This window comes from Crocuta crocuta, unplaced genomic scaffold, assembly GCF_008692635.1.
Source record: "Crocuta crocuta isolate KB4526 unplaced genomic scaffold, BGI_CrCroc_1.0 scaffold260, whole genome shotgun sequence".
NCBI lineage: Eukaryota > Metazoa > Chordata > Mammalia > Carnivora > Hyaenidae > Crocuta > Crocuta crocuta.
In genome coordinates, this window is record NW_027527525.1 from 3526378 (window position 1) to 3550139 (window position 23762).

The 23762-nt window shown below is 44.6% G+C and overlaps 1 protein-coding gene across 3 annotated transcripts in view; it reads left to right on the top strand.

Moving 5' to 3' along the window:
* The window catches only part of WASHC5 (WASH complex subunit 5), a 60496-nt gene that overhangs the window by 32148 nt on the left and 4586 nt on the right, over positions 1-23762 (top strand). The window contains exons 15-27 of one of the 3 annotated variants that reach the window (XM_077764229.1): positions 50-160; positions 912-1052; positions 2035-2115; positions 6195-6296; positions 7033-7212; positions 8656-8780; positions 11374-11536; positions 11926-12028; positions 12115-12194; positions 14820-14923; positions 16201-16330; positions 17700-17796; positions 22317-22470. In XM_077764229.1, coding sequence (XP_077620355.1) covers positions 50-160; positions 912-1052; positions 2035-2115; positions 6195-6296; positions 7033-7212; positions 8656-8780; positions 11374-11536; positions 11926-12028; positions 12115-12194; positions 14820-14923; positions 16201-16330; positions 17700-17796; positions 22317-22470 — 1571 coding nt within the window. The remainder of the gene's footprint in view (positions 1-49; positions 161-911; positions 1053-2034; positions 2116-6194; positions 6297-7032; positions 7213-8655; positions 8781-11373; positions 11537-11925; positions 12029-12114; positions 12195-14819; positions 14924-16200; positions 16331-17699; positions 17797-22316; positions 22471-23762) is intronic. The other 2 variants (XM_077764239.1, XM_077764247.1) reach the window with 2 other exon arrangements.

Here is a 23762-nt window from a genome sequence, read left to right on the forward strand (position 1 = left end):
CTAGGACTTCTGGAAATGGAGAAACAAGACGTACCTACTTTTCTTTCAGCTTGCCTCTGCCCTTGATCTTCCCCTTCTTCGTATAAATCAAGCAAATAGTCCTGATCTTCTCAGTGTGTCTCAATATTACTCTGGTGAATTGGTGTCCTATGTGAGAAAGGTAAGAAATGCATCTGGATGACATTTATTTTATTGGCAAACTAACTGCTATTCTAAATATAAAAGGGATGCTTGGGACCCTATAAAAAAAAACTGTATCCATATTCCTTTTCCTTATTCCTAACTGGATTCCAGAAACTAGCAGTACCCGAAAATAAACTGACTCTTACTGGTACTGTGGATACACAGATGGGTTTCTACTTTCAGAGGGCTTTCACATCTGTTTTTAAGTGCTGGCAGTACCAAGCCCCATTCTGCACTTAATGGAAACTGAGACATGGAGATTACATTGGCTTCTTTAAAGTCACAGAGCTCGTTGGTCAAAGAACCACATCTAGATCCAACACATCATGGTCGGAACTGTACGTCCACAGGAATTCTGGTCCTCGTCTCAGTGACTTAGGGTGCAGCGGGGGGTCTGACAAACCCGGCCGCAGAAGTGACCTGTGTCACAGGCTCAGTGCTCTACAGCCATGTTACTTAACATCTCCAAACCTCAGTCCTTTAAAAGCTTGAAATGTGGAAAAGATACATCTTCTGCTGCATGAGTATGGGGATTAGCTTTATATCTTGTGAGCAATTAATGTCCGAAGGAACGTAGCCGTGGGCCTTTTAAGTCCCTCCCATCCCTTCCTGTAGACAAATGCCTGCGTGTACACAGTGGTCTGTCTTAACTCCCGCCCTGGCATTTAAGAGCTAAGAAAAATAAAAGGGATATTCAACTGTTTTTCCTCTTTTCTCTCTCACTAAAGGTTTTGCAGATCATTCCAGAAAGCATGTTTACTTCTCTTCTAAAGATCATAAAGCTTCAGACCCACGATATCATTGAAGTGCCAACCCGCCTGGACAAGGACAAACTGAGGGACTATGCTCAGCTTGGTCCACGATACGAGGTGGCGTGTCCCTTTAAACTTCTGCCTTTTGATTATTTAAAACCCACGCCACGACATGTCACAGGTCCATGTCACCTGCCATATCCCGAGGACCGCCAGACCAATGCTGATTTGTTTTTTCCTACTCCCTATGAGGACCGCTCATGCCAGGCTACCGCCACCAGGCCTTTGTTCATTACCTTGTCCTGGGTTATTTCAGGCCTCGCCTGCCTGAGTGTTCTCAGAGGACGTGGGGCTCAGCCGGTCACTTTCCCTCTGAACAGTCCTCATGAACCAGCCCTTCTTCTCTTTGGGGTAGATTGTCTAGACCTTTCGCATTCGGGTTCCTGCTTTGTACATCAGATCGGTGTCTCAAAGTAATCTGGATTCCATTAACCATTTCCTACAGCCAGACTGTTAAGCCACTCAGGGATTAGGCAGCCTCAGGTGGTTCTTCCCAAATACCTCTGCTCTTCTCTCCCCTGAGCTTAAAATTAAAGATGTGGAAAATGAAGGTGACAATATGAAGTCCACTGTCATCACCTTTCATCCCAGCATCAATTTCTGCATCCTCCGACACAACTCCAAAAATTATATCAGGAATCTCGATCTTCAAGCTTGAAATTTACATATTTATTCTAACTCAAAAGTACAGCATCTGTACCTTAGCAGTGACTCCTGGTGTTGCTTGAAAAAAATCCTAGAAGGCGGTAAAGGAGAGATTCGCTTTTTAGAGTCTTGATGAGCCTTTTCTACTTGGAAAGGACCATCTATCTCATTGAATCCCGCCTGCCTGTTATGTATGAGAAACTGAGGCCCAAAGAAGGGGACGTGATTGGTCAGTGTTTAAGAACTATTTCATCTCTGCTGACCCTGTTCCCAGCGTGTCTAATGGCAGTCTCTTGGTTAGATCCCAGCCCCTCGTTTCTGACCAGGGCATGTCACTCCCACTGATGGGTCTTTTATCTAACGTACTTCATTAACTTCTTTTTCTTTGTTAAAGGTTGCCAAGCTTACTCATGCTATTTCCATTTTTACTGAAGGCATCTTAATGATGAAGACAACTTTGGTTGGCATCATCAAGGTAACGGCTTCAATACTCATCCACGTGGCCTCGTTATAATAAGACTCTTAGTTTGGGTCACTGGGGTGTTCCATGGAGAACAGGGAATGCCATTGTCATCTTGGTTCCCTTACTGCTTCACATGCAGCTCTGGATCTTCATTTTACTCATTTGTTGACAGAGGAAGGGAGATATTATAACCCTGATTTTTCTCCCTACCCACAAGTTATTTAAACTTAAGAAAAATCCATCTTATTGAATTTTTTTATTTAAAAAAATATTTAAGTTTATTTATTTTGAGACAGAGTGGGGAAGGGGCAGAGAGAGAGGGTGAGAGAGAATCCCAAGCAGAGTCCGCCCTGTCAGTACAGAGCCCATTGCGGGGCCGAATTCATGAACCGTGAGATCATAACCTGAGCCAAAGTTGGACGCTTAACTGACTGAACCACCCAGGTGCCCCTTATTGAATTTTTGTAATAATGAAACAAAATAGTTCAATTCCCTTTGGCCAAACAGCTGGGCCACTCTCTCCCACCCTTCTTTCCTTTTAGTATTTTTACATTGCATCTCCGGTGCAGAGAGCTGAGATTCTCCTAACCCATTGTTTTTGTCTGGCCATTGTCCTCACTGATGCATCCATGTTCCTCTCTTCATCCTTTCTTTCTCATCTGGACATCCATTCCCATTTCCATCCCCAAGAGCACCCACACTGTATGTTCGATTTCTGCCCCTAAAAGAGGCGAGTGTCTGTATTTTTTTTATCTGTATTTTAAACATGAGGTGTTACTTTATGTGTGCATGTGTTTGATTTGTCTACATCATAGGGTATTCTAAGGCTCATTCTTTTTTCCAACTCTTCTCACTGTTTATTCTTTTTGAAGTTTATTTCTATTGCTGTGGGTTGGGCAGTTGGTTACTTCTTACTGCTGTGTAGAATTGTACACTTGACCTAATCATTCCCCAAGACACAGACACCTCTGTTGTGGTTTTCACACCAACACTCCCCATTATCACAAGCATTTCTGAACATGTCCCTGCTATAGGCCTGAGCAAGAAAATCTCTGAAATCTGCCCCCACCCTCCACCACGAGGTGTGGATCACTAGGTCTTAGGGTGTATTTATACTTGGTTTCTCTCAGGACTGCCAGATTGCCTTCTGAAATGACTGTTTCCTGGGTGTCCACCCACATTTTTGCCGATACTTGTTGTTATCTATGTTTTCTTTGTTGGCTCTCCCAAAGAGTGTAAAGTGTTAGCCCCATGCTGGTTTATTTTGTAATCCTGCGATGACTAGAGATGTGCCCATTCACAGAGTTTGCGGTGCTTGCATTTCTTTTTCATTTTTCAGACATTAGTAGAATCTACATTTTTCTGATTTTTTTTTTTTTAGAAAAATGCGTATCTGTTGAATTGCCAGATTAACATCTGTGTTAATAAAATCCAAGAAAATACAGGAAACAAACCTAAATAGAAATGGAACTTCAGTGTGTGGTTTCTGGAAGTGTGCTGAAATACCACTGAATAGAACCCATGACCATCCTTTAGGCCTGATGCCAGGTTAATTCAGTTGCTATGCAGAGAGTATGCATGGAAGTAGCCACTTCTTACTAATCCATAAAGTGGTATTAAATCCTAGGACCAGATTAAGCATCTTATGTGCAAAATGACTAGTACAGGAAGGATATAATAAAACCTAATTAATTAACAATAATTATCAAAGGAAAGCCCGCTTATGAAAAATACAAATATTTTGTTACAGCCTTTCAGGTGAGAACAGGGTGGGAGGTAACATCTTGACCACATTCAACCCAATAGGCTTTCTCTGTCAGTCTAACAGTTCGGCTTTCAGTAAGGGACCCTGTGGCCCTCACAGGTCTTTAACCCTCCAATGTTTAGCATCTATTTCAGACACTTATAAAATATTTAAGTGTACTTTAATCCATATGACTTAAAACAAGTCAGATATACACAGAGATGTACGTGTAAATGTTCATTGTTAGAGGTAGCCACACACACACACACAAAATGAATAGAAATAATCTAAACATTATGTGTAAGAGAATGGCTGAATGTATCATACTGTGTTCCAACTAGAGATTGCTTGGCTACCATTCAAAAAACCTTTACCATCAGAGGCACCTGGGTGGCTCAGTTGGTTAAGCATCCAACTCCTGCTCAGGTCATGATCTCACAGTTCGTGGGCTTGAGCCCCGCATCGGGCTCTGTGCTGACAGCTCAGAGCCTGGAGCCTGCTTTGGATTCTCCCTCTCTTTCTGCCCCTCTCCCGCATCTGTCTCTGTCTCTCAAAATAAATAAACGTTAGGGAAAAGAAAAAAGCTTTTACCACCAAAACCTTTCTAAAATTTAAAGGTTCCCATTTAGACATTTTAAATTAAATATGTATTGAGGACAATATTTGTGTATTGAGATTAATAGAGAAAGGTCTGGAGGAACCATGTGAAAGGGTTAACTAACTGTTGTTAACTCCAGAGAAGGGGATAAAAATGCAGGGAAGGGGCTGTGAAGGGGGCGTTCTCTAAGCTGCAAGCACTCTTTAGATTGGTGAAAGTTTTAGAAGAATTGGAAGGACCATTTAAGACCATTCTTTTCTTAAAAACATTTAACTCTTTTTCACTAAATCTGTTCTTTTTTTTAAATAAGGAATCTTTTTTTAATGTTTATTTATTTTGAGAGAGAGAGAGAATACACACGTGTGTGCATGCATGTGAGTGGCAGAAGGGGCAGAGAGAGAGAGAATCCCAAGCAGGCTTGGTGCCGTCAGCGCAGATCCCATCTCGGAGCTTGAACTCACGAACTGTGAGATCATGACCTGAGCTGAAATCAAGAGGTGGACACTCAACCGACTGAGCCACCCAGGCGCCCCTCACTAAATCTGTTCTTAATGTAAGGGGTGTTTCTTTGGAAACTTCATGTTACTTCTTTGATTTTTTTTTCCTCATTGTTTATATCTAGTTATAACTTACCTTTGTGTTGTAAAATAGGGCACAGATACTGGAAGCTGTAGATACAATGACATAGTTTAATGGGTTATTACAACCACCACCCAACTCCTGCGCCCTGACCTAATCCCAGTCTTCATTTAGAGTGTTATTTTCTAAAGTCAATCTGTGGATGCTACATTTAAAAAAAAATACATTGTCTCTTTTAAGTCTTTTTTTACAGGTTTCTCCTCCATTCTTTTCCTTCCTCACAGTTTAGCTGGTCAGGAATCCACAGCCTCTGACTTGTTGTTTCTCCAAAGTCTAGATTTTGCTAATTGTATAGTCATGACTGAGCTCAATATCTTTCTCTGGCTCTTGTATTTTATGCAACTTTCATTACAGTTGCCGTTCTTAAAGTTTAAATATAATCAAGCCCAGGTGGAACTGATCCATTTGTCTTTATGACTTTTTAAAATAATGGTACTTTGCAGATTAAAAGTACAAGAGACAAGTCTCAGGGAATTCAAAGGATTATGTGAAAACTATTTGATGTTTTTTGGATTTGATAGGAGACTGTCTTTTAGGACATAATGGATGCTTTCTCATTACAGAACAAAGAACCAGCAAAATAAGCTTAGAGAGTTAGAGAGCAGATTTGCCTTCCCATTTTATCTCCCTAATTACAAACAGCATTCAAATAATGCTGGAAGAAAAGAGAATTGCTAAACTGTCCAGCCCCAAGCTTCAGCTTGCTCATGAGGAGGTAGGTGGCCCGAGATAGCGTCTGGAAGGAAGTCAAGTCCAGCCGTTCATTCCACCCTGCTCCTGGTGAGAAGAAAAGGCACTTTTACTTTTAATGAAATGTTTAAAATGAGAGGCACTTTAAAACTCTTCACACCCACCATCTTTGGGATGTCACGTTGTAAAATTACCATCACGAATTTGTCTGAGGCCAGCTGAGTCCTAAAGAGGTGACAGGTTCAACAGTCTGTCCAAGCTGCACAAGGTCAAAGGGACAGGAAAGGAGGAAAGTCTCGGTCACTGGGAAATGTGGGGGAAAGCTCTTCGCTGCAGATTCCAGAAACTGACTTTCCTTCGGACTTCTTCACGGCTGAACTTTTCCTCACGGCCGCTTATTGCTTTCTGATTTGCATGTAGGTGGATCCGAAACAGTTGCTGGAAGACGGAATAAGAAAGGAGCTAGTTAAACGTGTCGCTTTTGCTCTCCATAAGGGATTGATCTTCAACCCGCGAGCCAAGGTACCAGATGACGAAGTGGGTCTGTCCTTTGTCTCTACCCAGCTTGCAGAACGGACAAAAACACCATCTTTCACTGTCATGAACGACAACTTTCCTCCTGACATATGATATATGATGGTCAGCGCAACACACCGATGTGTTTTTTGATCCTAGATAGTAATCCGTTCTTATGATAAGAAAACCCTTTCCAAAACCAGCCCTTTCCTTCACCTCTTGATCCCCCAAGTTTAAGAATCGAATGGATGTCTATGATTCAGGGTTACTTCTCAAAAGAATTTCTTAACCCTAAGGCAGATAGGGACTATAAAGCCTGTAATTTTTTATTTTCCTGGATCTGTTAGAGACTATGCTCATTTTTCTCAGGAGGAAAACAAAAATGGGCCTAGAATTTGTATCTAGGGTACTTTTCACCCCAGGAAATTCAATTTGAAATATTTTAAGTATTTGAAGGTTGGATGTATTCATCAAATGACATGAGAGAAATCACCGACTTTTCATTTGCCATATTCTTCTGTGTGAGACCCCCCCACCCCCAAATGAATGAAACCTCTCTTTTGCCAAATGTCTGACCTGAGTTGCTGCTCATGCCGGATGAGGTAGGAAATGGGTGTTTCCCCAAAGCTGTCTTAAACTCTCACCGTGGCCTCTGGTGGGACCTCGTTTAAAGTCTAATGTAGACCTGAGTGGTTGACAATCTACTCCAGGGTAATAGACTTGTGCTTCTTCTTTTGCATAGCCAAGTGAGTTGATGCCCAAGCTGAAAGAGTTGGGGGCGACCATGGATGGATTCCATCGCTCTTTTGAGTACATACAGGACTATGTCAACATTTATGGTCTGAAGATTTGGCAGGAAGAAGTTTCTCGTATTATAAATTATAACGTGGAACAAGAATGTAATAACTTCTTAAGAACAAAGGTATCTAATTAAATTTTCAAATTCTTGACCATATTTGTTTTTTGGACATTGAAACCACCTGCCCCGAACCTCAGAAATAGCAACAAGAAAGTTTGTTTAGGTAGTTACTAAAAATCAGTAAGCACCAGATAGTCACACATACCTTCGGAGTACCTCCAGGAGCCGTGAAGGTTGCAGAAAAGTTTATAGGACACCTGACCTTCAGGAGTTTAGCCTCCTAAGGATGAGGGAGACTCAATTAAATGGCTACAGAATAAAGCTGTTGTAAATATCGTAACTCCAGGGATCAAAAGAGTTCAGGAGGCTTAGGAGTTCAGTTGGCTTGATCAAAGTAGGCAGGTAACAGCAGAATTGCTGGGTCATATGGTAGGTTCTATGTTTAACTTACGGATGAACCACCAGACCATTATCCACAGCGCCTGCACCATTTTTCATTCCTTCCAGGAGCATCTGAGGGTTCTCATTTCTCCACATCCTTGCCAACACTTCTTGCTTTGCTTTTTTTAAAAAATTCTGGCCATCCCCGTAGGGGTAAAGGGGTATCGCATCATGGTTTCTATTTGCATTTCCCTGGTGACTAATGATGGGCATCTTTTCATGTGTTCATTCCCCATTTGGATGTCTTTGGAGAAATGTCTACTCAAGTCCTTTGCCTATTTTTTTAATTCAGTTGCTTGAACACCAGATTCTTAAGTGTCATTGCTGAGAAGTTTGATTTTTAGTCAGCAGTTGACAAGGAGTAAGTTTTTGATTAGGGAACTGACATGATTCTGCTGACATTTTTGAAGGATTAAGCATCTTCCAGCTTTATGATATTTTGGAATTTTATTATCGTACAGATACATGTTAACCTAGAAGACAAAACACCAGAAATTCCTGTGTCTCTTCTTACTTCTCCTAAGTCACTTCACTTATCACAAATATTTTTTCTTTTATACATGTTAAATTTCTGGGGGCTACTAATGCAGTTTTCAGTTTTTACTTCCAAACCAAGGAGAATTTATTGTCACGGTTTATGCAATATCATATTTATAAAACTAGTTGGAAAAAGAATAACTGGTTATCTTATCAAAGATGTACAATTGACCCTTGAATAATTGCAGGGATTTGAGCTGCAGGGGTCCATTTATACACTGTTTTTTCCCAATAGATACAGTACAGTACTGTAAAGAATATTTTCTCTTTCTTATGATTTTCTTAACTTTTCTCTTTGGCTTATATTGTACAAATACAGTGTATAATCCATTTAACATACAAAATATCTGTTAATGGACTATGTTATTGATAAGGTTTTTCTGGTCAATGGTAGGCTGTTAGTGGTTAAGTGTTAGCTCAAAAGTTGTATGTGAATTTTCAACCGTGTGTGGGTCAGCGCCCTAACCCCCATGTTGTTCAAGGTCCACTGTACTAAATGTTCATGGTTTGGTTTGGTTTTGTTTCTAGATTCAGGATTGGCAGAGTATGTACCAGTCTACTCATATCCCAATACCAAAGTTTACCCCCGTGGACGAGTCTGTAACATTTATTGGTCGACTCTGCAGAGAGATCCTGAGGATCACAGACCCAAAGTAGGTGTATCTGAATCCCACTGGGCCTTGAACACTGTGGACAGTAGAAGTCTCTAAACCTCTTCCTCGAATCACACTCTTTTTTAATAATTTTTTTTTTAATTTTTTTTTTTAATGTTTTATTTATTTCTAGGAGAGAGAGAGAGAGAGACAGCGTGAGCAGGGGAGGGTCAGAGAGAGAGGGAATCACAGACTCCGAAATAGGCTCCAGGCTCTGAGCTGGCAGTCAGCACAGAGCCCGACGCGGGGCTCGAACCCACGAACCGCGAGATCATGACCTAAGCGAAAGTCGGGACGCTTAACCTACTAAGCCACCCAGGCGCCCCCCTCGAATCACACTCTTATTCCTACCACTCTTGGATCCATTCTGGTGGATTTATTAGAGTCACCTTTTTTGAGACTGGGTATTTACTGCAGTGTCACTAAGAAGTCTCCAGTCCAAGGAAATGGAGATTAAAATGCTCTCAGGTCTATTCGGCCACCTTCTAGTTTTATGTACTTCGCACTTTTCCAACTAACGTTCTACTCACTTGGGCCTCCGGACTCCCTGGTGTGTTAAAACTTTTTTTATTAAAGATTGCTCATCTGTACCTGTGTAACTGTGGCGTACTCCTCCATGCCAGCCACCGGGTCTTGCACTTGTCAGACCCTGACCTTTGCAGATTACCCCCACACCCACACGCTTGCCTAACACTTACCTTGTCCACACTTCCCAGCACATTATACACATCCTTTATTTACTCATTGCAGGCATCTCCGATGTAGGCATTGTTATTCTTCCCACATTAAAGAGAAGTAACTGAGGCTCAGAAAAGCTAAGTCACTTGCCTAAGATCTACACACCAGCCCTCTGACTCCAGGGCCCAACTCTTAAGTGCCGTGCCATTAAAGGCAGGCTCCATAGCTTTGCATACGGTGGGTCACAGTTTATATACACAGTCACATGAGTGAACATCTCATGTAATCAGAACCCCCCCTTAAGAATATATAGATAGGCATCATGGGAGTGACTTGCACTCTGCTTCTCTCATTACGTCTCGTTTTCCTTCTTGCTCTCAGTTGAGCTTCTGATGAGGCAGTTGGTACTAAGCCCAGCTGAGGGCAGGGAAGGCTCATGTTTTCTGTCTCTCATCTACCCCTGTGCACATGCTCCCTGAGTGGGCCGGTCGGCGGGATTACCCAGGAAAAGGTGACTCCTCTTCTGTCTCTGTCCAGCTGTGCATGCATAGTTGAACTTGTGTAAGCTAAATGGCCTTATGATGCATCTCCTTTGTACAGCCTTCAAATTCTGGCTTATCTTATCTCTTCAAAAGTTGTACAACTTGGCACACTGTATGTAAGCTCCTTCCAGAAATTCCAGCATAAATGAGTTTTGTCTATGACTCAAGGGCCAAAAGGAGTAAATGATCCAAAACGTTTTGTAACACCTGCTTTCTGGGTACCCGTGGGCAGGCCACCGAAGCCCTTCTGCAAGGCTGTCCACCTAGTGCCATGTTAAGACTTGTAGAAGGATCAAGCATGCTTGGGATTTCCATGCACTGCTATTGGCTTACTCATCGACATTGGGAGCCTCTCAAGTGACACGTTCTGAGCACCAGCACTGGGCGATAGCATTAGGACTCTTCAAAGCCTGAAAGTAGAATGCAGTTCTGGAAATCTTGTTCTCCCCATTTACTTCCAAATGTAAGCTTCCTTAGCTCCCAAGCCTCTTCTTAGTAAGGATATGTCCTGCTTCTTAGAATTGGGGACGTGTCATCCGTGGAGTTTACTGGAATTTAGGGCTGGGTTTCCACCCCAGACCCACCCAGTCAAACTCCAGGAGTGGGATCTGGGCACATATTTTTAACACGCTCTACCGGTGACGTTAAGGTGCCTGTGTCAGCATTTGAGAACAGGAAAACAGTGGTTAAGGATATGGTGTTGGGATCAGGCCTCACTCTGCTGTGTCATCTGTAACATGAGGGCTGCACAGCCTGTGTACCGCAGTCATGACGAGGATGAGCCCGAGGAGCACAGGACCTGCCACCAAAGGAGCACTCAGTAAACACCATCGGTGGTTAGCATCGCTGTCGGCGCACTCCTGAGTCTAAAAGGACTCATTGGTTAGTGACCAGAACTGGGCAGAGAGAGGAAATGGCTTTGTTGTCATAGTCACAAATGTTCGACAGGGCTGCAGGATTCCACGTTCTTATCAAAATGGAAATGATACAAGGCTTTTACATCCTCGTCTCTGGGAATTTAAAGAAAGACCCTGTGGAGCGAAAATTGGGCTCCAATTCCTTCTAGCCTGACAACCAAATCCAACTTAGGGCTCTCCCCTCGGCTCCGAACAACAGTCCAGCTCAGTGGAAATGAGTGAGTCCAACCAGTGACCTGGCACAGGGCAGGAAACGGTGATTTCGCTGAATTTTGCCTTCCTGGCCCATTGGGCATTCGCCATGAGATACGCTGGGTGCCTGGACACAGACGTTATTAAACAAATCCCGTAACTGTCATCCCTTATATCTGGTCCCCAAATCCTGGTGCGTCCCACGTCTTCTCAGGATGAATTCTGAGCTGCTTTGGGGTTTTGAGTTTTTTGTCTTTCTTCTAGAATGACATGTCACATTGACCAGCTGAACACTTGGTATGATATGAAGACTCACCAGGAAGTGACCAGCAGCCGGCTCTTCTCAGAGATCCAGACCACCTTGGGGACTTTCGGTCTGAATGGCTTAGACAGGCTTCTGTGCTTTATGATTGTCAAAGAGCTACAGGTGAGCCTTTCGGCCTTCATGCCTGGTGCCTGCTACCCTGGGAAAGGTTTAGCTTTTCTTTCATGCTTTCCTATCCTGACTCCAGGCATACTCATATATGCTTCTTGTTAGGTAGGTAACAATTGAGAATAAACTAGAATCTCCTTGGCCAACACAGTATTTTTATGGATGGACTGGTTTTGAGGAAGTTGAGACTCTCGTTGAAACCTGCAACTCCTCCGAGCAGGGGGGCGTTTCTAATAGGAACCAGAAGTTGCCACTTCCCTGTCTCCCTCTATAGCATTTTGTGGTTCAGACCAGGCTGCGTCCCATCTAGCACTTTAGTTCATTGGGGTGTTACCCATTCTGTTCATTATGTTTGGCTCTTCAAGCACATCTTCTTGTTTTAGAATTTCCTCAGTATGTTTCAGAAGATTATCCTGAGAGACAGAACCGTGCAGGATACTTTGAAAACCCTCATGAATGCTGTCAGCCCCCTAAAAAGCATAGTAGGTAAGTGTTCTGAAACCAGTCTGTGACGGAGGTAACACGAGCGTTTCCAGATTTACTAAATAGACCATTTTATTTTAACCTTTCAGCAAACTCGAATAAAATTTACTTTTCCGCCATTGCCAAAACACAGAAGATTTGGACAGCTTATCTTGAGGCTATAATGAAGGTATGTTATGGGAGAAAGGGTGATCATCAATACTATATTTTTAAAATTATTATCTTCATGTACCTTTGTTACCCAAAGAAAGCCACTCTTCTTTCTTGCATCACCAAAGCAAAAATAAAACACTTCAGTTTATCAGCATTTCTAAATTAATGGGTCCTTTACCTTCCTTTCTGGGCTGTTCTTGACTATGTTTTTCAGTGATTCGGCCTGTTGTTTTGCTTAAACTGAAGAAAACAGTTTCTTATTGAAATGACTTGGAGCGAGAAGTGCTTTCCCACTAGGAAGAGTGCTTTCCCACCACCCTCAGTGGTGCTTTGACCTGACATGTGACAAGTTGATTCACTGAGCTGCTCAGTCAGTGTCCAGCACTGGTCTTCTCCAGGTAGCTGTTAGAACAGGACATTTGCCTTTCTCCCCTCCTGTGTCTGCGTAGATGTTACAAAGCCAAGTTCTCTAGGACATAAGTTATTCTTACACCATGAATAGAACACTGTGTCTTTGGAAATGAGTAAGAAAGTTGAGGTGAAGAGATTAACATGTTGGATGGAAATCCAGGTCACATAGGAAGTCGCTCATCTGCTCTCCTGCCTTCACGCTGTGGTGTTGGCTCTGCGTCTTCTGTGTCTCTCTCGTCACATGATGATCCAAGACCTTCAACAACGTTTTGTTGAGTACTCATGTGCAAATCATTGTCACATTGTCACTATGATCCAGAGTCAAAGGAAACACTAGCTGCCTCCTCAGAAAGCCTACTTACTGTCTCGCAGGAAAGAGTAGGTTTCCTGGTGGAAAACTGATTCGTAGTTACAAGTAGCACCTATCAGAGGAAAAGCGTAGGATGCTGTGGGAATTTGGGGAGGTTCCATTCTCTCGCTCCCAATTCTGTTAGTTGTTTGTTGAGACAGAACTCATGGTGCCTCAGCCAAATTCACAATATATTTCCCATAATTGCAGTGAATTTTTTTTTTTAATTTGGAAATTTAGAATGAGTGATACTCAGAGCGTCTGGCTCTGCTGGACGTCTTCTTATATATGTCTGGCGGTCCCTTAGCGGTGCAATTTCCAGGTATCAAGAGCTTCTCAGGCTAAGTTTCTAATCGCTGGAAAGCCTTTTAGGAGGAATAGAGAATTACCTGAGGTTGGACAGGCCTGAGTCTTACCTCTTTGGGAAGTTGAGGGGAGGCTACAGGGATGTGTCAGAGAGCTTCCCTAGTGGCTTTTACAGGCCTCTGTGAGTCGTAATTGCTGGTACTTCAGTAATAACCCAAGTATTTGTGTCAGTCGGTGCCCTTTAGATAAAGCCCTCAAGAACCAATTTGTCCTTTTGTCTTTTGCTAATCTGGAACAGTGATGGAAATATTCTGCACTGTTTGCCGGTAGCCACTGGCCCCATTAGTTACTGAGCTTGTGGGCGTGAGGAACTGAATCTTGAATTTTATTCATTTCAATCCGTTTAAATAGCCACATGCGGGTGTGGCTGCTGTATCAGCCTGTGCAATTTAGAAAAATGGAGAAAGACAGACAATCTAGAGATCTCTGTAGATAGGCAGATGGATAGAATGCATCGCCTCCCAGGCTCCTTAGTCTCTCAGGATCTTATTAAAGGCTTATAGTAAGTGAGCACTGAAGGGAAGATATTGGTCACTGAGATTCAGTATGCTTTCAATAAGAGCAAGTTAGGTTAAACTGCCTTTATTTCTGTTTCCATTTCTAGATTGGTATTTTCAAGGGAATCCTGGACATAGAATTAAGAAGGAATTATATGGTGGGGAGACGGGTGTCTGGGTGGCTCAGTCAGTTAAACATACAACTTCGGCTCAGGTCACTATCTCCTGGTTTGTGAGTTCAGGCCCCAAGTCAGGCTCTGTGCTGACAGCTCAGAGCCCGGAGCCTGCTTTGGATTCTGTGTCTCCCTCTCTCTCTGCCACTCCCCTGCGTGTGTCTGTCTCTCAAAAAATAAGTAATAAATGTTAAAACAAAAATTATTATTCTAAAACTGTGTCAATAGGCTTCACTTGATTCCCAGAGAGGTCCAAGATACCAAAAAAAAAAAGGTTAGGAACCCGGGGATAAGGGGTTATCATTGTTAGAAGGGCCTTTTTGGAAGATTTTACATAGATTATTTTATAACTCAGATGATGGTGTGGTCTGTAATCCTAGGTGATGCAGATAGGTTTATAGTCACCAAATTTTAGAATAATAGGGATGCAGTGGCATCCTTAGGACTCTAGGAAGTTCAGTTTAGGACAAATAAAGGAAGTAGGGCTTCTCATTCGCAGCTACTAAGCTTGGAGAACCTATTTCAGAAGGTCGCGCATAGAGCTTAATACAGACACCTTTAATACAGGAACAGCCGAGCGTTAATGGGTCACTTTGTAAAATATCAGACTTTGGGGATATTTGAGGTTGGCGTGCAGGCGCCCGCCCTCACCTCCCTTGCAAGGTTCCTTGTGCTCCATCAGGGATAACGCTGGACTTAGCCAAGGAGCCAGTCTGGGGGATCCTTAGGTTTTCCGGAAGAATGTTGTGTCCCTTCCAGTAAAAAACTGTCTCTGTGCGTTTGCCTCCTTGCTGTCCCTTTGCAGCACGGTGTGTTCCACGGCTCTTGCTCTTGCTCGTTCACAGGTGGGGCAGATGCAGATTCTGAGGCAGCAGATTGCCAACGAACTAAATTATTCTTGCCGGTTCGACTCCAAACACCTGGCGGCCGCTCTGGAGAATCTCAATAAGTAAGTGCCGGCATTCGAGACAGCCACCCTGGGCCTGGATTGTTCACGATCGGTTAGCACCCCAGTCCCTTCAGTACTTAGTCGTTTACGTTCTTTGGGGGTAAGACAGCTCTCTGCATCTATGGCCTTCCTTCCCAGGGAAGACAGAATCAAATCTGTCTTTGTAAGCGTCCTCCCTCAGCCTTGTCCCTTGGTCTCAGTCTCTCTCTCTCTCTCTCTCTCTCTCGTTATTGATGGATTCATTTATTCAGCCAACGTATACATATATATACTGATTGCTTAGTACACATTCAGCAATGTGCTAAGTACTTGCACGGTTTGAGAAAGCAGTTATTACCAAGTGCACAGCTTAGTCCCCACAGGACTAAGTCACTGATCATCCGGAGAGCGGTTAGAGGCATGTTAGTTACCAGGGGTGACTGTGGGCACACATCCCGGAGGGCAGTCACCCCCTCCCCCTCACCGGGAACCTGCTCTCATCTCCAGCCTCTACTTAAAAATAAATAATCTGGGGGCTGCCCAGATTGGTTGGTTGAGCATTTGACTTGATTTTGGCTCAGGTCATGATCCCAGAGTCATGGGATGGAGCCTCATGTCAGTCTCTGCACTAAGCATGGAGCCTGCTTGGGATTCATTCTCTCTCTCTCTCTCTCTCTCTCTCTCTGCCCCTCTTCCCCTCTCCCCTACTCTCTCTCAAATTAAAACAAAAATTTTTTGATTAATAATTTGTTCTTCTCAGTCAATAACTCAGGGCTTTTGACAAAGTAGGTATTGAAAAACATTCAGGTGATTCATAAAAATTGGAAGAGTGAGGGGCGCCTGGGTGGCTCAGTCAGTTGAGCGTCTGACTTTGGCTCACGTCATGATCTTGCTGTTTGTGAGTTCGAGCCCCACATCATGCTTGCCACTATCAGCCTGTCAGCACGGAGCCTACCTCAGATCCTCTGTCCTCCTCTCTCTCTGCCCCTCCCCTGCTCACATTCTCTCTCTCAAAAAATAAAAAACATTAAAAAAAATTTTTTTAATAAAAGAATAGGAACAGTGAAAGCATTTGATTTGATTAACTCCAAAAGATAACACAATGCTAGGTCAGATTTTCCACTTTTAGCCAGTCACGGGTACAGAAATAGAGAATTAGAAGAATCAAGCCTTCGTTTTAAAGATGAGAAAACTGAGGCCCCGAAAGATCACGTCATAGCCTGTACTGCTTGTTACATGACTTGCATTCTTCTCTAATATTTATCCCTGTTTTGTGTTGTTTTGTGTTTCTGCATCAGGGCTCTCCTAGCAGATATCGAGGCCCACTATCAGGACCCGTCACTTCCTTACCCCAAGGAAGACAACACGCTCTTGTATGAGATCACAGCCTATCTGGAGGCAGCCGGCATCCACAACCCACTGAATAAGGTCAGTGATTAAAATGTGGAACGGCGTGGTGGGCAGTAGATGGGGGATTTGGCCTAGATAGCAGGTCACTTGCTAAAATTTTGGAGAACCTGGCTTCTGATCCCAGAACCTCCCTTCTCTTAAGCCCCCACTCTTCCTGAGTTTCAGTTTCACACGAGTAGTAGGATAATCACACCTTTCCTGCCTGATTTGGGCCGTGGGAATCAAGGGACACGGTGTTTGCCGCAGTTCCCCAGGAAGTGAGAAGTACTCTGTCTGCAGGGACCAGTCTCTGGGTGTCCCGGTTGGAGGATTGGAATTGCCGCTCGCTAATGGCCTTGATGCTTGTTGCCCAGATGCGCTTCCCTCCGTGGCTGACAGTAGTCACCACCGTACTCTGCGGCCACAGACTCTTTTCTGCGCTTAGTTTCCAGAAACCTCTGAGAGCTGAAAGGCTTTTCACAAGTGGGTGCCAGATCTCATTTGGTGGCAAAACCTGTCCCGAACTAACACAAGGCTGTTTATGCTTCTGTGAATATTCATGTTTCGATGCCGAAATATTGCCGACTTTGAGGATAGGTGTTATCTTACCCTGTCTCACCTCTCTAAAATCAGTAAAATCTGTATGATTCCCCGGGTTTTGGACAAATGATTATGAGCCTGAAGAGCAGCTAGCGGTTTGGTTTTTTTTTTTGAGTGCTCCCCACGTGCCAGGCACTGTGAACCCCAGCTGTGGGTGATGTCACTGCATCTCAGCAGCATCATGAAACGTGGGTGAGGAACCTGAGGCCGAGGGGCTGACGAGGCACTGAGGGAAGCAGGGAGACGGCCCGTCTGTCCTGACTGCACCGTCTGCACAAGAACTGGGGGGAGACCAGTTCTGTGACCTTGCACGAGGGAAAGCAAAGGACACACGAGACATTTGCTTGCTTCCTGCTTAATACCACTCACTGCTGAGTGGATCCTCTTTCCTTCGTTCCTTCTGCCCAGCCCTTTCCCTCCCTCCCCCTCCCTCACTCTGCCCCTTCCCTGCTGCCCTTGGTTGAGTTTCTGTATTTTGCTTTCCTGTCCCATCGCCCTTTCCCCTCTTTCCCCTCTCCCGTTATTAATGACATTAGGATGATTCCCCGGGGAAAGTCACTGCTAATCTCTAAGCTAAATTGTTCCCTCTCCAAAAGGGCTAGTTTTGTGTAGGGATTTATGTTTGCAGGGGTCAGCGGGGTTAAATGAAACTCTGAAGGCGGCAGATTAGTGGGACCCTCCTAATCCCAGGCAGTCTGAAGAGCAAATTGAAATCAAATGGAAACTTCCCATTTTTGAAAATGTGTTCTGCGGTATCGTGCGTGCGTTGTGAAGACACCACCAATGTCGCGTCCCTTTCTCTTTCCAGATATACATAACGACAAAGCGCCTGCCCTACTTTCCGATTGTCAACTTCCTATTTTTGATTGCGCAGTTGCCAAAACTTCAGTACAACAAAAACCTAGGTACTGTATGACGGGTTTTGCCATAATTAACAGGAAGAGTGGATTAATCCCTAACCAAAAAGGTCTTCACACAGAGAATGCTGTGTCACCTATGAGATCTTTCCTTAGTCCGGTGCGTGTTTATAAAGTGCATGTCTTTGGGCCTGTGAAATATGACACCCCTTCATGAAATGTGGCCAGTGGATTTGCCGCTTTTTTTAAGTTTATCTATTTGCTTATTTATTTTGAGAGAGACAGAGACCACACACGTGGGGGAGGGGCAGAGAGCGAGGGGAGCACAGAATCCCAAGCAGGCCCCACTGTCAGCACAAAGCCCAATGCAGGGCTTGAACCTACAAAATCGTGAGATCATGACCTGAGCCAAAACCAAGAATTGGACGCTTAACCGACTGAGCCGCCCAGGCGCCCCTAACTTTATTTATTTTGAGATTTTGAGAGAGAGAGAGAGTACACATATGTGTCTGTGTGAGCTAGCAGGGGAGGGGTGGAGAGGGAGGAAAGAGAGAATCCGAAGCAGGCTCTGCGCTGTCAGTGCAGAGCCCCATACAGAGCTTGAACTCATGAGCCAGGAGATCATGACCGGAGCCAAAATCAAGAGTTGGACATGTAACTGACTGAGCCACCCAGGGGCCCCTACAGCGGATTTACCATGAACTGAGTACGGTCCACCTTTAGTTCCCAAACATTATCCAGCTTGTAAAATGTGTGGGATCTGTGGTCTCTCCTTTCCTTAATGTTGAGGCAGCTGATCATGGTGTGAGAGAAACCTCTTTTGGTTACTGTCCACTTCTCACAATGTGTCCCCTTCTCACAAGTGTCCCGTGCCTCCCATATATCGAGAGCTGCGGTGTGAAGAGTAACGACATGGTGAAGGAGAGAAGACCAACTCAGGAATATCGAAACTTTAAGATGTGTATATGATGACATTTGAAAATACTCGGTACAAACAACAGCTACCAGAACCTTCCAGTGTGTGTGTCCTGTCCAGGAACATAGCCCGAATTTTTTTGCCATTGGGCACTTTACCTTGAATATTTTTATCATCACTTACTTTACTGATAAATTCCCAGGTACTTCCTCTGCCTCTGGACTGTGTGTGGAAGTGGAGCTTTGAAAATCTGCTACAGAGTTTTATTTACTTTAAAAGTATTATAAGAGCTTTCCTATAAATGTAACTGTATTGTTTTTAAACCAGAAATTCTGAAATGAATTTCTTGCTTGAAGTATTTCCCTTCCTATTTCATATGCTCTTTTAGGATAAAGATGTGGAGTCTCTTTAAGGTTTTTACTCTCTGATTCAAAAATACTCCTTAGTCCCAGACACAACCCCCGTACAGGACCTATTACTACCACCAAGCAGAGAATGGCACCCGCATAAATACTGCTGCGAGAATGAGGAAAGATGTGTGTCTGGGTTCTGGCTCTCCCAGCCCTCACTTCCCAGTGCTCACCTATGTGACCTTGGCCAAGTTACTTAACCTCTCAGGGCCAGCCAGATACAGTACCTGGCATGGAGTGAATGCTCCACTGATGCTAAGCCCTTTTCTGTATATTGGCCAAAATCAATGTACAGAACCACTCAAAGGTGGACTTAGGAGTTCGTCTCAGGCCTCAGAGCCGTGTTCTCCCTGTCTCTTGTCCCCGTTGTAACTAAACAAGGATATATGACCCTTAGGGGGCGCCTGGGTGACTCAGTCTGTTGAGCACCTGACTTTGGCTCAGGTCATCATCTCATGGTTCGTGAGTTTGAGCCCTGCATCTGGCTCTCTGCTGTCAGCACAGAGCTGTTTTGGATCCTCTGCCCCCTTCTGTCCTCCCCCCCCCCCCCGCCCCGGCCCCTCCCTTACTCACTCTCTCAAAATAAATAAATAAAAACTTAAGAAAAAAAGAATATATGACCCTTTATAACAATAGGTTGTCAGTGCATCAAGATACTCTTGTTTCATTAAAGACTGTTCACTGGTCTCATCCTTAGGTAACGTTTCTTTCATTGTACAGCCTCTCATAGGAATCGTTTCACTTCTCCCTTGAGTTCCAAGATCTTTAAACAAAACAAGACAAACGAACCTTTAGTGTCCTGGAGATGTGTCTCTATCTGACCACAGTTCTTTTCATGGATTACACTGACGTGTTAATCTGGGAACCAAACTAATGAAAAGTAGGACTAGGAAGGAACATCCGGGTGTTTGGACACCAAGAAAACATTCGTTCTGCCTTACGAGTGTTGCTTTCGAGACTGATCTAAGAAACCCCTGCCTGCCTTGGTCTGTCTAAGGAAGCCTCTCCGTTTTGCCGTATTCAGAGCGGAAGCGTCTGTCGTAAAGCGTCATCGTTGCCGTGCACCTGGAAAGGGTTCTTTCTCTGTATTCTGACTACTGTTACCGTCTCATACAGTAAATCCATGAGCACATTCAGAGTTGCCAAAACCAAGGTTAGGTAAGGCGGGTTAACTTGTTTTGGCAGCTCTGGTTTAAGAAAGAGATTTTTCAGTCTTCACAAGAGCCCAGAGATGGGGTCTGAAGGTCTGTCTTGCCAGTTTAACGCCCGTCTCCAAAGCGCTGTACCATTTTACATCCCGCCAGCATTTGGCAATGTAAGTCTTCTTACTTTTAACTGTTCTGATGGGTGTGTATGGCATCTTGTCGTTTTCATTTGCCTTCCCCTAGTGACTAACGATGTTGCTCACTTTTTCATATGCTTTTTGGCCATTCTTTATATCTTTCTTTGTTAAGTGTTCAAGTCTTTTGCCTGTTTTTAAATTAGATTGATTGCTTTTTTATCCACTAGGTTGTAGGAGTTATTTATATTTATGGATACAAGTTCTTGGCTAGATAATTTGTACTGTGAGTTTTTTCTTACAGACTCACCTTTACCTATTCATTTTCTTCTTCTTTTTTTTTTAATGTTTTTTATTTATTTCTAGGAGAGAGAGAGAGAGAGACAACAGCGTGAGCAGGGGAGGGTCAGAGAGAGAGGGAGTCACAGACTGAAACAGGCTCCAGGCTCTGAGCTGGCAGTCAGCACAGAGCCCGACGCGGGGCCCGAACCCACGAACCGCGAGATCATGACCTAAGCGAAAGTCGGACGCTCAACCGACTAAGCCACCCAGGCGCCCCATTTTTTTCTTTTTTTTTAAATCTAGACAGTACACACTACTCACATGACTCCCATTTCTTTTTTCTTTTTTTTTTTTTATGTTTATTTTTGAGAGAGAGAGAGAGAATGCAAGCAGGGGAGGAGCAGAGAGAGGGAGAGAGAATCTGAAGCAGGCTCTGCAAGGGAGCTCCAACCCACAAACCATGAGATCATGACTTGAGCCAAAGTCAGCTGCATAACTGACTGAGCCACCCAGGAGCCCTCCTAAATCACTTTTGACAGTGCTTNGGGCGCTTAACCGACTAAGCCACCCAGGCGCCTCCACCTATTCATTTTATTACTGGTGACTTTAATGAGCAGAAATTTTTAATAGTAATAATGTCCAGTTTATCGATTTTTCCTTTATAATTGTCTTTTTCTGTGTCCTATCTAAGAAATCTTTGACTAACGCTAGTCACAAAGATAATCTCCTGTGCTTTTTTTTTCTAGAAGCTTTGTGGTTTTAGCCCTTACACTGAGGTCTATGGTCCATTTAAAATTACTTTTTATGTACCGTGTCTGGATATCCAATTTCAGCACCGTTTATAGAAAAAATTTCTTGTTCTCCATTGAATTATCTGGATATGCATGGAAATTCAATTCATATAAGTGTGGGACTGTTGTTTCTGGATTTTCTATTCTGTTCCATTGATCTATTTTTCCTCTTGCCAATACTGCCTTGGTTACTATAACTTTATAGTAAGTCTTGAAATCAGGCAATACAAGTCTTCCAACTTGGTTCTTTTTTAACATTGTGTTTCCCCTCAAAGACCCTAAGCTCTAGCTCCTGTTCCCCAAGCGCCCATCCAGGCAGAAGTCCAAGGCCTCCAGATTTGGACAGAAATCCTTAGTGAAAAAGCCAGTTTCAGCGCTCACTCCCTCCACAAATTTCCTTCCTCCACCGTCTAGGCTTCTGCAGATTCTTTTATTACGTAACGTTCAACATTGTATTTAAAATACGTCTCAGATATGTTGTCCGGGATTTAAACTGTTTCCATTTAAGAGACTGGTTCAGCGTGGGTAACGTGCATGCTGCCAGGAACAGAAGCTGCTTGCAGCTCATTTTTACCCTCTCGTTTCTCTTTATCTGTTTCTTTAAACTTGTCCACAGCGGCGTGCGTTACTGTATTATCCAAGAGCTGGTGATGATGATTATAAAGGCAGTAGCCATTTTGCTATGTTGGATAGACCCCCGGAAGCCCCAGCAGCCCCGGGCCGGTGCGATCCGGAGTCCAGAGCTGTAGTTCCCACAGATACTCCTCTGCCAGCGTAGCCGCGGTCCCCAAGCATTTTGATACTGATGAGCATTTGTACCGAATGAACATTGCCAAAGCCAAGCCCTCGGCTGTGGCGGCATAATTCGTGACTTGTCGCTCCTTTTGCAGGAATGGTGTGCCGGAAACCTGCCGACCCCGTGGACTGGCCGCCGCTCGTGCTGGGATTGCTCACCCTGCTGAAGCAGTTCCATTCGCGCTACACCGAGCAGTTCCTGGCGCTGATCGGCCAGTTTATCCGCTCCACAGTGGAGCAGTGCACAAGGTACCGAAGGCCACGCTGGGAAGAGCGTCATTAGTGTTGCACAGTGGGCTCTAAACCTTGCATGCCAAAGTCCTCTTCCTGTCCCCCGCATAGCGATGGGACTCGGCTGTCACCCTGCTGTGTAAAGCAAGTCTGGGCACACCTTGTTCGCACCAACTAAAGACGCACCAGTCCTCAGTCACACTGCTGGCGGGGCCCCCTCGGTGCACCCAACAGTGATTTTACAAGGACAAGCCGTGACCAGGATTCGCAGCCCCCTTGGGGAAGAGAGTGCAGGCTGGTCCCTCTGCGGTCCTGGGTGCTGCGCTCAGAGCTCAGGGAGCCCAGCCGTCTGGCCGGGCCACTGGCGTAGGATGGCCCCACAGCCTTCAACAGGAGTCAGAGGGCTCATCCGTGTCAGCCTGGGCACAGCCTGGGTTCCTGGTGTCGGAGGAAACAGAGATCACGTTGAAGCTCCTAGGGATACAAGCCTTGTAAACCCTTTTTTCTCCCCGAGCCCCCCAAAATGTGGCTTCTCAGGGATAGAAAAGAAAAAGTTATTTGCATGAGATGCTGGGTCCTGAGCCTCCTTCTCTGTTACCTTAAAGGGTCAGGCCAGCCATATAACTTTGTCTGGCATGTTGCACATCCAAAGTCTGGAAGATTACCACCTGGTCACTTTTGTCAATGTAACTGAAAGACTAATGGGAGTGACCTTCCGGGTCCTCACAAAGCACTCGTGACCGGACATGATTCCAGAGGCCATTTGGTTTACCTCCCACCCAGGGTGCGAATGGGCACCCAGACGCCCCTGGAGGGAATCATCCAGCCCCTGCTCTGACACCCCCCCGGGTGAGGTACTCATCACCTCAAGGCCACACAGCCCTGGTCATTGGGAAGTTGTTCATTGTGATGAGTGGAAAATTTCATCCCGTCTCTGAGATTTCACCCACTGGGCCTTCCTCTACGCTCTGAAATTAAAATAAACACAGCCTCCTTCCTTTGTGAATGTCAGCTTCCTTTAGATAAGCTGACTTCCACCTGTTCCCGTCCGCCACGCTGTGGCCACTCACCGCACCCATGACTCCTGGGGGTTCCAGTGTGTGACCCACCGTCTTACTATGTGGTCTCCCAAACCCGCACCGGGGTTTCAAAAGCAGCCAACCCCTGAGTGCAGAGGAGGGGTTGGAAGCGCCTTCATTCTGGGCCCCCTGTGGAGTGCAGTGCAGCTGAACCCGCAGGGCCAGGTTCCTGACATCCGTTTGCCAGCGGCTCACAGTGACCTTGCATCCTTCTCAAACCCGGTCATCTTT